The 15,747-nt window shown below is 40.8% G+C and overlaps 1 protein-coding gene across 1 annotated transcript in view; it reads left to right on the forward strand.

Annotated features, from left to right (window-relative positions):
- The first annotated feature begins 1,048 nt into the window (after positions 1–1,048).
- Positions 1,049–15,747, forward strand: part of LOC126204130 (odorant receptor Or2-like) — a 61,822-nt gene continuing 47,123 nt past the window's right edge. Inside the window, exon 1 of the mRNA XM_049938543.1 lies at positions 1,049–1,857. Within this exon, the coding sequence (XP_049794500.1) occupies positions 1,049–1,857 (809 nt within the window). The remainder of the gene's footprint in view (positions 1,858–15,747) is intronic.

Below are 15,747 nucleotides of genomic sequence, written 5' to 3' on the forward strand. Positions count from 1 at the left end.
GTATTCCTGCAAACTCTTATTGAAGAAAGACTTCATTCGCACTTGATGTTGGATATATCACACTTTAAATCCATATTGTGAGCGGCGATATACGAAAACACTATGCGTCCAGTAACTTTGAAAGACAATCAAGAAAATTATAAATGCCGAATTTGTCACTATTTGCATACAAGTTTTCTCTACATAAATAAATTTGTTAGCAAATTTAAAGCCTCAAGCAAAGGCAAATGTAAACGGAGTGTTAATTGAACTTATTCAGTTCGATTTGTGCAATGACGATATTCAGTTCATGATAACAGCCAAATAGTCGACCAATTTCGCTGGCGACGTTCTCAAGAGGTGTAAGTCTATGCTCGCAACGAAGTAACCGGTAATCATATCTTATCATCAGCATGGATAGTGCATACTGTTGTCTGTACGTACATACCATCACCTTAGTTGTAAGTCCTTCATATAGTACTGTCACTTTTCTTTTGAAGAAAATTCTTAAGCATCGTATTTTATTTATTTAATATTTTTTCACTGGCGACGTGCATTTAATTCAGCAGCTTATTGCCTTCTGTCTGGTAGCAATAAACAGACAGAGGTAACTGTACTTAATCGAAAGAGGGACATGTAATTTTCAAACATGTCGATTTATCGCGTTATAAATGCAACAACTGATACTTGGAAAATCTTATTACTTATTTCCACTGTCGTACTACATTGTTTTGCATTATGTAACCAAGGGGAGGGTAAAAGTCGAAGAAATTAAATAAGTCAGATACAGATGCTATTGTCATGCTGGATAATTTAAATCTCATCTCTGTGTAATTTGAGCCACTCTCAGTCATGTATATATGTACACAGGGCTCTTTCAACTCGTCTGGATCAGGACAGTGAGTCATCTGAAGTTTTCAACAGTATTTCGCACTCCCCACTCCCCCGTCTCGCGTTGGAAAGGAAGTGGCTGAGTCAGAGCTCATTCAGTCCAAGACTGGCACCGAACCCACACAAGGGTAAGACGGAGCAATAGGGTACTGTGCAGTAGATACGTATCATTAAGTCAATGGACAGTGGACGACGAGGGGATGTGGAAATGCCTTTCTCCTGGTCCTCGAGCGGACGATCGGTCCTCAAGCTCAACATACGTCACCTGTGGCTCTTCGGAGTGTGGCCCTTGGGTAATTTCCGTCTTTTCGAACTGTACGTCATCTTCGTTTTCGCACTGGGTGTCTGGAACTTCGTCGAAGGTTCGCTGGCTGTCTCCTTCAGCTGGCGAGACCTCGAAGCCACAACGCTGGTGCTCACCAACACCTTCACCATGTGCAGCGGTATGGTGAAGATGGCCTTCTTCACGCGGGACCGACGGCGGTACAATTCGATGGCCCGCCGTGTCGACTCGCTGATGTTGACTCAGAAGGATCCCAGCTCCAGCGATCCTGCGTTGGAGAACATCGTCCACAGGTCCCGCAAGCGAGCGGGCCGCCTCACGCTGGGAATGCTGCTCTTCATGGCTTCGCAAGGCCTCGTGTGGTTCCCGATGCCTTTAATCGCCCACCCCGGTGAGCGGCGCCTGCCCTTCGTGCAGCACCCCTGGGACAACACTACCAGCTATTACGAGCTCTCGTACGCCGTTCAGTGTTTGACGGGCATGTGGATGGCCGAAGTTAGCTTCGGCATGGACTGCCTGTTCGCGACGATCATGATACTGGTAGCTGCGCAGCTAGAGGTGCTCGCTCTGAGGATTGGGAAGCTGAGGATGAGCGATAGTGGAGCAGGTGAAGGTCGACCATGGCGGAGCGCATCTTCCGTGGCTCACGACAAAATGTACAGCGACCTGTGCCTTTGCATCGAAAGTCATCAGGAAATCCTCAGGTACGTTACGTTCAACTGTTTTCGTCCCAGCCACGATGTGGACGCTATCGTAGCCTTCATTACTGTGTGCTATATCAGACTGTGCTAAAAATAAACTAAAGTGGAAGAGAGGCAAACAAAAATGTAGACGCTGTTTAGAATCAACAACATCGTAAAGCATACTCCATTAGTAGGAAAAAAGTGACATTTGAATAGGTAACCTTAAAATTCAATTAGGATTCGAAAAGCAGTTGGTTTTTAAAAAGATGGTGTGATCGTTGAATAATACGAGTACCTGTGAAGCTGTACGGTTCCTCAGGCTTGCGTGGTCTGCTTCTGTTGCCAGTTAATGTATGGTCATTCCTGAGTACTGCATTTCTCACAGCTTGACTGATTCTGTTCCGCTACTACTCCTCAATCCTGAGAGGTGCTTCACAGGTACCATAAAATTAAACATAATTTTTGCTAAATTATGTGTAAGCGTCATGAGGTATTTCAGAGGAACATCCCATTGATGGAAACTGAAACATGGAGTTGGAGCTGAAGAACAAGTTACACGAGCTGAAGACATAGAAGATTATAGTTTTATTACCAAAGACAGGTATTCTTTTCCGACTTCTACAACTCTGTTGCTGTTGCAGACAACACTCTGTAACATACCTCGAGTTTGTCCCCTACTATGTACCCCACGTCTCAAATCACTAACAGGAGGAAGTGGTGCTTTCTTCTCCATTTTCTGCATCATCTCTTCGAAACAGGACTCAAATGATGACCAGTTAGTGGTTAAGGAACTGTACACAGGTTCGAGAAGAGTAAATCACAGTTCCGTATTCAGTCATCCAGATCATTTACAATAAATGCTGAGGTGGCTCATTTTGGAAAACAGCACAGCTAATCTTCTTCACCGTCGAGTTGTACCCGACTTTGCGTTTGTGCTTCTAGGGCACAAAACTCTATGAAGTGATAAGCAAAGACTCCTTACGTAATAGCGATTACTCAGAGGAGGAACTTAAAATGTACACGACACTGAGAGTAAGGAAGAAAGAATATTATGTTTAATGGCCTGTCAATGACGAAGTCATTAGACACGGAGCACTAGATTTGGTTTTAAAAGGAAGAGAAAGGGAATATGGCATGTCTTTTTCGAAGAATTCATCCCAGACGAGCGAGGTGGCGTAGTGGCAGCACACTGGACTCGCATTCGGGAGTACGACGGTTCAATCCCGCGTCCGGCCATCCTGATTTAGGTTTTCCGTAATTTCCCTAAATCGCTCCAGGCAAATGCCGGGATGGTTCCTTTGAAAGGGCACGGCCGACATCCTTCCCTAATCCGATGATACTGATGACCTCGCTGTCTGGTCTCCTCCCCCAAAAAACCCAACCTAATTCATCCCAGCATTTGCCTTAAGCGATTTAAGGAAACTGGAGAAACTTAAATCTGAATCTCTGAGGAGAAATAAGAACATCTGTCCTCTCGAATACTAGTCCAGGTGCTTCTCCCTGCACCACTTTAATTAGTGACAAAGAAAACCGACACAGATAAATAAATAGGCAAGGTGAACGGTTACCTAGAAGAGAGCTGGAATCACTGACAAATCATTTGTCGAAGCGCATTATTGCCCATCTGTTTTAAGTCCCCGTAGGGTATGCTAATTCAGTGATCTAAGTTCAATTTAAACCATCAGCTTAGTGGTTTACTATGTACATGCCCATAGCCTGTGCTGCAAAGTACAGAATACGTGATCTGACACAAAGATTTGAGACTTAAGCTACAAACTTGTGCACTTAGCAAATTTGTTCAATCAGAGGTTGTCGCTTCCAGAGTAGGAAACCTATGAGCCCATAGAATTTTGCATTCCTTTTTTTAAAAAGTTTGAGCATGTTGTTTTCCGTGACGCTGCATCGGAGCTCCGCCTACTTTCTCTTTCGCAGGGGGACAAGAAAGCTTCTGTAGTAATCCCCATGGCCACTTCCGCTGACTTTGACAGACCGTAGTGAATCAGTTTAAAGTCAGAATGCAGTTGCGTACTAACATGGTGTGCGATACAAATTCAGAGTGTTGCAAGATGTCTCTTTTCTCAGGCTTCGCATACGTAATGAAGTGTATTGTACGATCAAGTAGTCACTTACGCGTAACACAAATTTCGCCGAAATATTTTTCTTTAGCCTTACCTGTCTGCACTTCCGACGTTGATTACTTATGAGTGGCCATGGAGAGCACTAAACTGTAACTTTGATGCAGCATTGCGGTACTTACTTAGCAAATTAGTGTTCCAGAAGCCTCTGATTTGATTCCTCATTTGTTCGTGAATATATTCCCGAATCTTTCGATTACATTCACTTGTGTCAATGGTTTATGCATATGAAAACCTCTAAGTTTTTGTGTGATTTGAATTACACCTCGCACGTCAAAATGTAGCCCTCCTCCTTCTTTTGCACGAGCTTTTCTGGAGGATGAGATGGGCTGAGGGAAGGGCGTTTAGGGATAGCACTTTTGGTAAAAATAAAAGATTAGAATTAACTGTATGGTTAGACAATGAGTTCGACACAGACAGAATGCCACTGCTGTTGATTGGATATGACGGAAGGAACAGGCCACTGAGGTCGAAGGAAGCGTTTCTTCATCTGTTCGAAGTGAAGTGGGAAGCGTGAACGTGTAAATATAACAGTATGACTGGGACTTGAACTCCGGTCTTCACGAATAAGTGTCCAGGTCCTTAAATCCAGATGCTTTGGGCTTGTTATATTTCCATTATGACCACACTAAAGAGATCAAGTAAAGCACTGCAATAATCAAGTTATTTACTGAGAACATTTCGTGCCAGAGGATATTATGTAATAGCTACTACTGCCGCACAACTTCTACATGTCATTTTTATAGACTGTTTAGGGCGTACAGATCTGTTTCTTCTCACCTATTGCCTGATATCATTGTGGGACTTGCAAGTCACATAGTGAAAATCACTAATTGTCATGAAAGTTTGTGAAAATGAAGAACGTCTGCTAATGTGTTACAAGTTCCGATGATAACAGCACAGACCTATCGAAACCAGTAATCAATAAAAAGCGCTAGAAGCAGTCCTGGCATACCTGACATTTTGGGATAGTATAACAATTCAGATCACCCCCAGCAGTTACACAATGTGAAAAATACAAAATTGTTAAAAGTGTTTAAACGGTTTGTAGAAGAAATGGAATCAATAGTTAAAAGTATTACGACAATTTGTGGAACAAAAGTAGTTCAGTTATCACTTATGTAATAAACACAGTTGTGATAAAACTTTTATCCATTCTGGACTTGGAACACTGCGAATGTCTTGTTAAAGGTTTCAGGAATTACTGCGAACAATCGCCGTTTTCTCGTCAATTTTTATTTGTTCATGACCGGTTTCGAATCGCCTGGCGATTCATCACCAGATGATACAATTTAGTTTGGAGTATTGTGGGGGTCGTGCATCTGTGGCAAATATAGAGATGAAAAAGTGAGCACTGTGTGTGGGACGAATATTAAGACCGTAACATTAATTTGATGGTGTTAATCACTGTTTTTATTCTTGTGGCACGCACTGCTATGGAAAACATAATGAAAGCTTTCCATTATCGTTAAATATCAAGTAAAACAAGCACTTATCCACCGATGGTGACTCCCACATACCTTAAAAAATATAAAGAAACCAAAGAGTGTGGCTGTTGTTGTCTCCGAAGAGTTTTGTGGAGGTAGAGATTGTCTTTATTCATTTTTCGTTTTGTTTGGCATTCGTAATAAAATATATATTTATTACATTACTTCCTTTATAAAAATTAGTATTATGTTTTTACACTGCAAAATTTTCTTATGCTCTTTGCAAAACTTACAACAAAGAGTTCAGGACAATGTTTATGGTAGTGAAGTTATTTTTGGCATGTTCCTCATTGCTCAATAAAGAGGGTAGTATACGTATGGGGATGGCAGGGGGGGGGAGAAGAGGGAGGGATTGGGTGGGAGGGAGGGGGGGAGAAGAGGGAGGGATTGGGAGGGAGGGAGGGAGGGAGGGAGGGAGAGAGAGAGAAGATTGTTTGTGTGTGTGTGTGTGTGTGTGTGTGTGTGTGAGAGAGAGAGAGAGAGAGAGAGAGAGAGAGAGAGAGAGAGAGAGACAGAGAGAGAGAGTAAAAAAGAGGTAGAGATGATGGTGTTTAGGTGTGGTATGAGTGGGGTGGGGAATGGGTATGGAAGTGGATGAGAACAGTATTTATTAGTTTTTCAAATTTAAGGACTCTTTAAAATTTTGGAAGCATGGGTTATTTTCTACATCAATTTGTTCATTTAAGATGGTGTGGGGTGTTTTATTGTTATCCATGAAAATTTCCAGTTGTTCCAAGAGGTCCATTTTTATTCCTTCGTCTACAATATGTATAATGTGGAGGATGGTTTTTATATCTGTGATTGAATGACTATTTTGAGCTAGATGGGCTGCAAAAGTGGATTTATTTAAATTACTTAAACGGAGTGCGTCAGTGTGCTCTTTGTATCGGATTTCAAAATTTCTTCCCGTCTGTCCTATGTAGTAGCAAGAACAGCTGTCACAAGTTAATTTGTATATATCTGATTGGTGATATAGTGGGCTGGTTGTTTTAATGTTGTGATTTATTTAGTTTTGTATTTTGTTGTTTGTGTGCAAACTGGTTGTGTGGAAACTGATTGTGTGGAAACTGATTGTGTGGAAACTGAATGGTTGTGTGGAAACAGATTGTGTGGAAACTGATTGTGTGGGAACTGTTGTGATAGCATTTAAGTTGTTAATTTTTATTATTTATATATACGAAGACAGTAACTTGTTCTCGAAAGAGCAGTTTCTGTTGATGACGGTGCAGCTTTTCCCTGGAATAAATGATGACTATCTGAAAACCTCAGCTGCCGACAGGTGTTGTTGATATACCTCGAAGTGGACAGCTGAAAATGTGTGCCCCGACCGAGACTCGAACCCGGGATTTCCTGCTTACATGGCAGACGCTCTATCCATCTGAACCACCGACGACACAGATGAATAGCGCGACTGCAGGGACTTATCCCTTGCACGCTTCCCGTGAGACTCACATTTCCAACTGTCCACAATTCTGCATATGTATTGTAGCTTATAGACACTTGCCCACTCACTCATTACTCGCGCACGCTTTGGCGATTCCCGTAAGAGTTTGGGCAGCCTGTGCGCATTCACACAGACAAAGGTCAATGGCTGGGTAGCCTTTAACTATATATACGAAGACAGTAACTTGTTCTCGAAAGAACAGTTTCTGTTGATGACCGTGCAGCTTTTCCCTGGAATAAATGATGACTAACTGAAAACCTCAGCTGGCGACAGGTGTTGGTGTTGTACCTCGATGTGGACAGCTGAAAATGTGTGCCCCGACCGGGACTCGAACCCGGGATCTCCTGCTTACATGGCAGACGCTCTATCCATCTGAGCCACCGAGGACACAGATGAATAGCGCGACTGCAGGGACTTATTCCTTGCACGTTTCCCGTGAGACTCACATTCCCAACTGTCCACAATTCTGCATATGTATTGTAGCTTATAGACATTTGCCCACTCACTCATTACTCGCGCACGCTTTGGCGATTCCCGTAAGAGTTTGGGCAACCTGTGCGCATTCACACAGACAAAGGTCAATGGCTGGGTAGCCTTTAACTATATACACGAAGACAGTAACTTGTTCTAGAAAGAACAGTTTTAGATGACCGATTTCGATATTCTGTCAGGTCATCATCAGATCTACACTGTAGAGTTCTCCATGCCAGCAAGGACGGACTTGCTCCACGCCAGCGATTCCTATTACCATAAAAGGAATGTAGAACTGATGATAACATAGAAGATCGAAACCGTTCATCTAAAAAATAAAAATTAACAACGTAAATGCGATCACCGACTATGCTACTTAAATAATTTCAATTATTTCCGGGAAAGACGTGCGGAATTTATTAAGAGAATTGTGTTTGACACTGAGCCGCGTTTGAGAATCAGTCTTTGTCGCGAAGAAACATATTGAGAGTACAACATATACGAAAGGGCTTCCGTGATCAGCGATCACCTGTTTAATTAATGTGAAACATAACTGTCAATTGAGACTAGATCAGCGAAGGCATTGTTAGGGAAGTGTGTCACGGTCAGGAAAAACAAATCAAAGTAATTTGAGTTGCACTTTTATAATTTCAAAGTGACGTTTTTCATTTTTTAATCAAATAAATTCAATATTTACATCTTATATGAACCACGTATTGTTTCTAGGCACATAGCCAGGTTATTTTTTGTGACCAAGTGTGATCTGTATTTCAAGCTGACATCCTTGATTCCGATAGTCCGATAGCTGAAAAAAATTAAACTTGCAAGGACATTAATGAAGAGAGGAATGAGGAGCTTTACATCTGGCGATGCGTAAAAGGAAGACTGCTCTTCGGTGGAGGATAGTAACTGAAATTCCATAATGACTATTGAACAATAGAGCTATGTGTCTACATGTGGAGAGAGTAATAAGAGTGCCCTATCACCAACAGTGCGTGTGTGAAACACTAATCTACAGCATCTCGAATTGCAGTGGTAAGACACAAGAAGAAGAGTTCTACATAATTTTTGATTATGGTCGTTCGAGGCGAATATCTCGACGAAAAAGGGAGCCGCACAGTCTGTGGCATGACACCAACGGTCGCAGTAATAAACGTAAGTGTTGCAAAAATGCCAGTTGCGCGTAGTTTGAAATTTCTGTTGCACGCGGAACTTCTCAGTTATTTGGTAAATTTTCCGTGGGGGCAGTTACTTAGCCTTGTGTTTTGTACTTTTGACTTTCAAGTATAGAAATGTCGTTAGTAAAGGGATATGATGAGGAGAAGTGGAAATAATATAGGGAAGCTTAGATAAAATCTATTAAGGATGGGGTGGTCAACGAGAAAGCGAGACAGAAAATTAACGAAATTTAAAAAAAAATGAAAGGAAGAGATTAGTAACGTCATCAGAAAATGAACGGTTACCTGTATCTTGTTTTGTAAGAGTTGATTTCAGGAGGGGAAGGTGAATAAGGAAATGAGACGAGAATTAACGATCTTAAAAAAGCGTTGAAAGAAGATCCAAGCAATAAAGCAAACGGAAGCCCATAAAGAAACGCAAAACACACATATTCTTCTTCCATAATGTTCCATATAGAAGGCGCAACGGCTGAAACCGAATTCAGACACCAAACTGGTGTTTGAGGAACCTAACATGAAAGAAATTCAAGAGACAGTTATGGGTGAAGTAAAATCGGAGGTTATGGGGGATAGAGAGGGAATAGTGGAGAACTTTAAGAGAGACAACAAAAGAAACAAACCGTTGTACGTAAAGAAGTGCAATGTATAAAGAGGAAATTGTGTTACCAAAATTCTCAATAAGTTCTTGAACAATGCACTTCAAATTTTCACACAATAAACACCCAAACTGAAGACAGACATAGGCTGTATAATTTTTAAAAGGCCGTGTTGTGTTTATAATGTTACTATAGAGTGTGAATAGTCCCAAATTTTCTAATACTACCTATTCACAGATTAAAACTATGTGAAATACTGTCATTGAAAGTACTATCCTCAGACATCCAGCAGTTGGAGACGTCTGTCTCATATCCCATATACATATTATGCCAACCGACTTACCCAGTCATTTTAAGGGATTTCAATTTCCAGTCAAGGTTTCGTTTGCCACAATAATAAACAGGACTCTAGGTCAGTAAGAGGGACACAAGACAAACAAGGAGGGAGTGAGGAAATGGATATAGAGAGGGGCACACATTAACACACGGCTGGATATAGTTAATTTTGTATAAATTAACTATGTGAATATATTTTTAATTTTCAGTCTTTCACAAGTAACACAGTGAATCAGTATGTTAAATACAACATTTCGTATTTTGTATTATCTTAGTTTCCGACTTTCTTGCCGGCCGTCGTGGCCGAGCGGTTCTAGGTGCTTCAGTCTGGAACCGCGCGACTGCTACGATCGCAGGTTCGAATCCTACCTGGGGCATGGATGTGTGTGATGTTCTTAGGTTGGTTAGGTTTAAGTAGTTCTAAGTTCTAGGGGACTGATGACCTCAGCTGTTAAGTCCCATAGCGCTCAGAGCCATTTGAATCATTTTGAACCGACTTTCTTCTAGCTGTGCCTTATGTTGTTTACAACTAATCTCACCAGGTTCTGTAATTCGACATGAAGATGCGATTCAGGAACCATGCACGTCAACACCCCATGAGAATTAATGAGTGAAAATGTAAAATAACGGTAGTTATATAGTTTCCTATCATGGCTGTACAGAGTTATCAACATTATTCTCACTTTCAGATACGCGTGAAGCTGTCGCTAATGTTGGGTACAAAAAAGGTCATCTGGTTTTGTCACAGGAGAGAAACATGTGATTCAAGAATAATGTAGTTTAAATTCCCATCAGACCCACTTCTCAGAGACTGGGACTATTTCTCCGAAAGAAGACAGATGAAGACATTAGAAACAATGCATTCATGAATGTAGAAGGTGGAGAAGGAGAGGAAGATTTTGATGAGGAAGATGAAACATAAGGAGATGAAGAAGACGAAGAGGATGAAGATGATAATGATGATGATACTTACAGGAGTGAATAAAGATGGCGTTCAAGATGGTCTCCGACAATTGCCTGCATTTATCGACCTGAATGAACTGGTAGAGGTGTTAGTATTCTTGTCTTCGAAAGTGGTGGGGAGTAGTTCACACGGTAATGAAACACTATATACTGAAGAGGAACTTCAAGAGGCATCGATTATCGCATGAAGTTGAGCTAAAATAAATAAAGTGTGAGAGCGGTCTAATTCATATAAAAACATCAAATTTTACCTAGATTGGGTAAGATAATGAAGGTACTATTTCACTTTTTTTGCAGTGTTGTTAGTGTTTACTTTGTCAAATCTTGGTGCAGTTTGGCTGCAGAGCTCCAGCTCAGTTTAATGTTGGGTGTACATTAATGAGTTATTTAGAGACAAATTAAGTATGGAAATATTTAATTTGCTTGCAATGTGTGCCGAGCTTCGCTGACTTTCAGACGTGGAGCATTTACAAATGTAAGCTAGAACAGCAGTAGAGCTAATATGTAACAATTTCTTACATATTTATATGAATTTATTGCAGTAATCTGCTAACCCATAATCCATTTATGTAGTACCAATAAGTGAGCTGGTTGTATTATTATAAGTAATACAGATAATTTAAATGCGGAAGTATTTAATTTGAAGAACCATTTTTCTGTCAAACTGTGCTAGATGCACATACATTACAAGTTTATTTTCGTTCGAATTTTTATGCAGATCTGGCACATCATGAGAAGCTTTGCAACTGCGGATGTGTTAATAACTTATACAGACACTTCACAAACATTTAGTTTGATGGTCCATGGAGCTTGCAAGTGCGGTAGTCAAATGGAAATTGTGACGAAACCGAATGATGGTTAACAGCACAGTTTTTATCACTAGTACCAATATGCAAAAACATTTTAGATGCAGATATATTTTATTTGCTTTCAAAGTGTGTTAAATACTACATACTACACAATAAATGATAAAGATCTTTTCTTTTCGAGATATCGCTTCAGGCACTTTCTTTCGAGATGTCACATCTCACTGTCATCGTATTTGGTCGCCCCATGAAAGGGGTGTAAACAAAGCACGTCATTCTGCGGTTTAAGTAATGTGCTATCAGAAAACACCTTCTTCCTTCCTAAAATCGAACACTTTATTTCTTCCTGCCCTGCATAAATAGTGTTGTCCATGTGGTGCCAGTTTTATTGTAAGTTGGAGTAGTTGATTGCCATTTCAGCTAGCTATAGTTCTCAGTGCAGCAGTCTGTTCAATCGGTTGTAACTCTTGTCATCTACTGTATTCCTTATAGTAATGCATTATCTTCACTCTCCTCATAAACTGGTGACAAAAGACATTATCTAATGTAGCTACACATCATCAGATTGAATAAATTGACATATTTAGACATAGTTGTAACATAAACATTACAGCTGCATTGCTGACACATTTTTCAGACATTTTAGAATATTGTGGCATTTGACAGGCATCACAGATTACGTAAAATAACTAATTTGAGTTTTAACCTATGATACTATGTTTTATACGTAAACTCAACTTGGTGCCAATCATTTGCAATAATAGTTATCACTATGTTTTCCTAGTGTTGCATTATCTTCACTGTCTACTCTCTCGACACGTACTTAAGAGTTAAAATCATGTTTCATAGACACCAAATTGACAGATGTAAGGGAAAAATAACATTGTGATGCCTGCTGTTAACATTGTGATCATAGACATACAAATTGCTCCTTTTTCATTGGTGATGAATTTTGCAAACATTTTAGAATATTGCGAATTAGTAAGCACCACATATGTGAAAAGTAAGTAATTTAAAGCTCTCTTTTGTCTTGCACCAACACCATATTTTGAATGTTTTTAAAAGTGCAGCGATATGCTGGGAACGCTACGGAACTGTAACATAAATCGGCAGTTGATTTCATTTAGAGTTTTCAGGGTTTATAGAATAGTATTAAAAAAACTCATTACTAGTTTGTTAATTACGTTTTACAAGCGAATCCCGATTTTCAGTTGTTTACAGAGAGTCTATTATATATACAGTCAGCATTCGATAGCAAATGACGCATAGCTCCTAATGAAAGTGCTGATGTGATAGGTGAGACATTCCATAAACAACTCTTTTTGTAGATAGATATCGTTCCCTCCCTGTGTGACACTGTCCCATGAATTGAATAAACCGGTGACCACATTTTTGCTGCTCTTCTCTTTATACTTTCAATATCCTTTGTTAGTCATATTTGGTACAGATCCCATACACTTGAACAATATTCTAGAACAGGTCACACGAATGATTTATAAGTAATCTGCTTTGTAGTCTGATTGCCATTCCCAGTATTCTATCAATAAATATATGTCTTCCACCTGCTTTATCCACGACTCAGCCTGTGTGATCATTCTATTCCATACATTTACGAAGTGCTACACCCAGGTATTTGTATCGGTTAGCCGATTTCCAAAAGCGACTCGTTGATATTATAGCTGTAGGATACTACGTTTTTTCGTTTTGTGAAGTGCAAAATTTTACATTTCTCAACATTCAGAGCAAGTTACCAATATCTGCACCACTTTGAAATCTTATCAAGATCTGATTGAGTATTAATGAATACTCATGCAGCTTCTCTCATATAGTACTTCATTATATATAACTGCATCATCTGAGGACAGCGTGATGTTACTATTAATACTGACTGCGTGGTGTCGTTAGTATACAACATGAACAGCAAGGGTCCCAGCACAGTCCCCTGGGGCCCACCTAAAGTTACTTGTACCTGTGACGATGGCCCTCATCCAACATAACATGCTGTATCTTTTCTCTTGATACCCTATATCATCTTACTTTTTACAATAAGCGTAGGTGCGGTACTGAGTTAAATGCTTTCCCGAAATCAAGAAACACTGCATCTACCTGGTTGCCTTGATCCAAAGCTTTCAGTATGTCACGTGAGAAAAGTGCAAGTTGGGTTTTACATCATCGATGTTTTCGAAATCCATGCTGGTTGGCCTTGAGGAGATCATTCTGTTCAAAACGTCTCATTATGTTAGAGATAAGAATATGTTCTAAGATTCTACAACAAATAGATGTAAATGATTTGGACGGTAGTTTTGTGGTTCACTTCCACCACATTTCTTGCGGCAGATTGCGACCTGTACCTTTTCCCTTGAACTGGGCACGTTTCTTTGTTCAAGATATGAACGACAGATTGTAGTTAGAAGAGGGTCTAACACAGCATCAGTTTCAGTACAGAATTTGACAGGGTTCTATTGGGGCCTGGAGTTTTGTTCAGTTTTAAAGATTACAGCTCAGTTTAATATTGTGACAGAGGTGTACTGTCTATGTGCACAATCATCTTCTAGTGCCAGAGAAAAATATGTTATTTGCCCCGTTATTATGCTTTAAAATAATAATATTGCACTGATTATATACAGAGGTAGATAAAAAAATCTTTGAAACAATTAAAAATGGAAGTTGTTGGATTCTTATAAGCGATCTTCTACTTGTTAAGATCACGAAAATTTTTTATAATTATTGATAACTAGTTCTGAAAAACAGGTAGTTCTGTTTCCATCATCTTAGATTATGTGCCATTAGCTGTTTCATTTTAATACTGCACTATGATTTGTTGGAGATAGGAGGGAGGCAGGGGAGAGGAAGAGAATTTTGAATTTCGCATTAACAAAAATACACTGATCCTCATAAATTAACTGCATAATGTGAAGCCACACAACGTAGCACTACACAAAACTGGCGCTAATATAATAGGCATACGACACATCTGTAAGTCCACGGTATTGGTGATAAGTTGAGAAAACCGTCCCGAAACACATGTGTTACAAAACGCCACTGTTTCCTGCGCATGTATCCCGATATCAATATGGGTTATGATCACTATGCACACGTACACAGGCCGCACAACGGGTTGGCATACTCTGGATCAAGTGGTCGAGCAGCTGATGGGGTATAGCCTCCCATTCTTGCACCAATGCCTGTCGGAGCTCCTAAAGTGTCCTAGGGGTTTGAAGAGGTGCAGCTATACGTCGACCGAGAGCATGCCAAATGTGCTCGATAGGGTTTAGGTCGGGAGAACAGGCAGTCGACTCCATTCGCCTGATATCTTCTGTTTCAAGATACTCTTCCAAGATGGTAGCTCAGTCGGACCGTGCATTATCATCCATCAAGAGGAAGGTGGGACCCACTGCACCCTTGAAAAGGTGGACATACTGGTGCAAAATGCTGTCCCGATACACCTGACCTCTTACAGTTCCTCTGTCAAAGACATGCAGGGGTGTACGTGCACAATTCATAATCCCAACCCACACCATCAAACCATGACCTCCATAAAGGTCCCTTTCAAGGATATTAAGGGGTTGGTATCTGGTTCTTGCTCCATGCCAGATGAAAACCCGGCTAGAATCACTGTTTTGATCATAGCTGGACTCGTCTGTGAACATAACCTGGGACCACTGTTCCAATGACCATGTACTGTGTTCTTGACACCTGGATTTACGGGCTCTCCTGTGACCAGGGGTCAGTGGAATGCACCTTGCAGGTTTCCGAGTGAATAAACCATGTTTGTTCAGTCGTCTGTAGAATGTGTGTCTGGAGACAACTGTTCCAGTGGCTGCGGTAAGGTCCCGAGCAAGGCTACCTGCAGTACTCCGTGGCCGTCTGCGGGTACTGATGGTGAGATATCGTCCTTCTTGTGGTGATGTACAATGTGGACGCCCCGTAGTGTAGCGCCTGGACACGTTTATTGACTGCTGGAATCGTTGCCATAATCTTGAGATTACACTTTGTGTCACATGGAGGGCCCATGCTACGACCTGCTGTGTTTAACCAGCCTCCAGTCACCCTAGTATTCTAACCGTCATAACGTCATCAATATGTGTTTTTTGAGCCATTTTCAGCACACAGTGACCACTAGAACGTCTGAAAACGTCTGCACTCTTACTCACTGCACCGTACTCTGACATGCACCAACACACCTCTGTATATGTGGACTGCTGCCAGCGCCACCGTGCGACGACCGCAGGTCAAATGCAGCGCATGGTCATAGTCCGAGGTGATTTAAACCCGGAAATCGCCCATCAGAGCGTTGTTTCACCATGTATCAGCATTATCCTTAATTTATGAGCATGAGGGTAGTTTTGTTCCATCATCTTCGATGTTTTATCATTTTTAATACTTGATTGGTTGGAGATAGCGGGAGAGGGGAGGGCCCATGGCTCCCCATTGACAATGATGATATCACTAAGCATAATCGGTTCAACCTCATTCATGGTCTTTTTTTTATCCA

The sequence above is a fragment of the Schistocerca nitens genome, chromosome 9 (assembly GCF_023898315.1).
Source record: "Schistocerca nitens isolate TAMUIC-IGC-003100 chromosome 9, iqSchNite1.1, whole genome shotgun sequence".
Classification (NCBI taxonomy): domain Eukaryota; kingdom Metazoa; phylum Arthropoda; class Insecta; order Orthoptera; family Acrididae; genus Schistocerca; species Schistocerca nitens.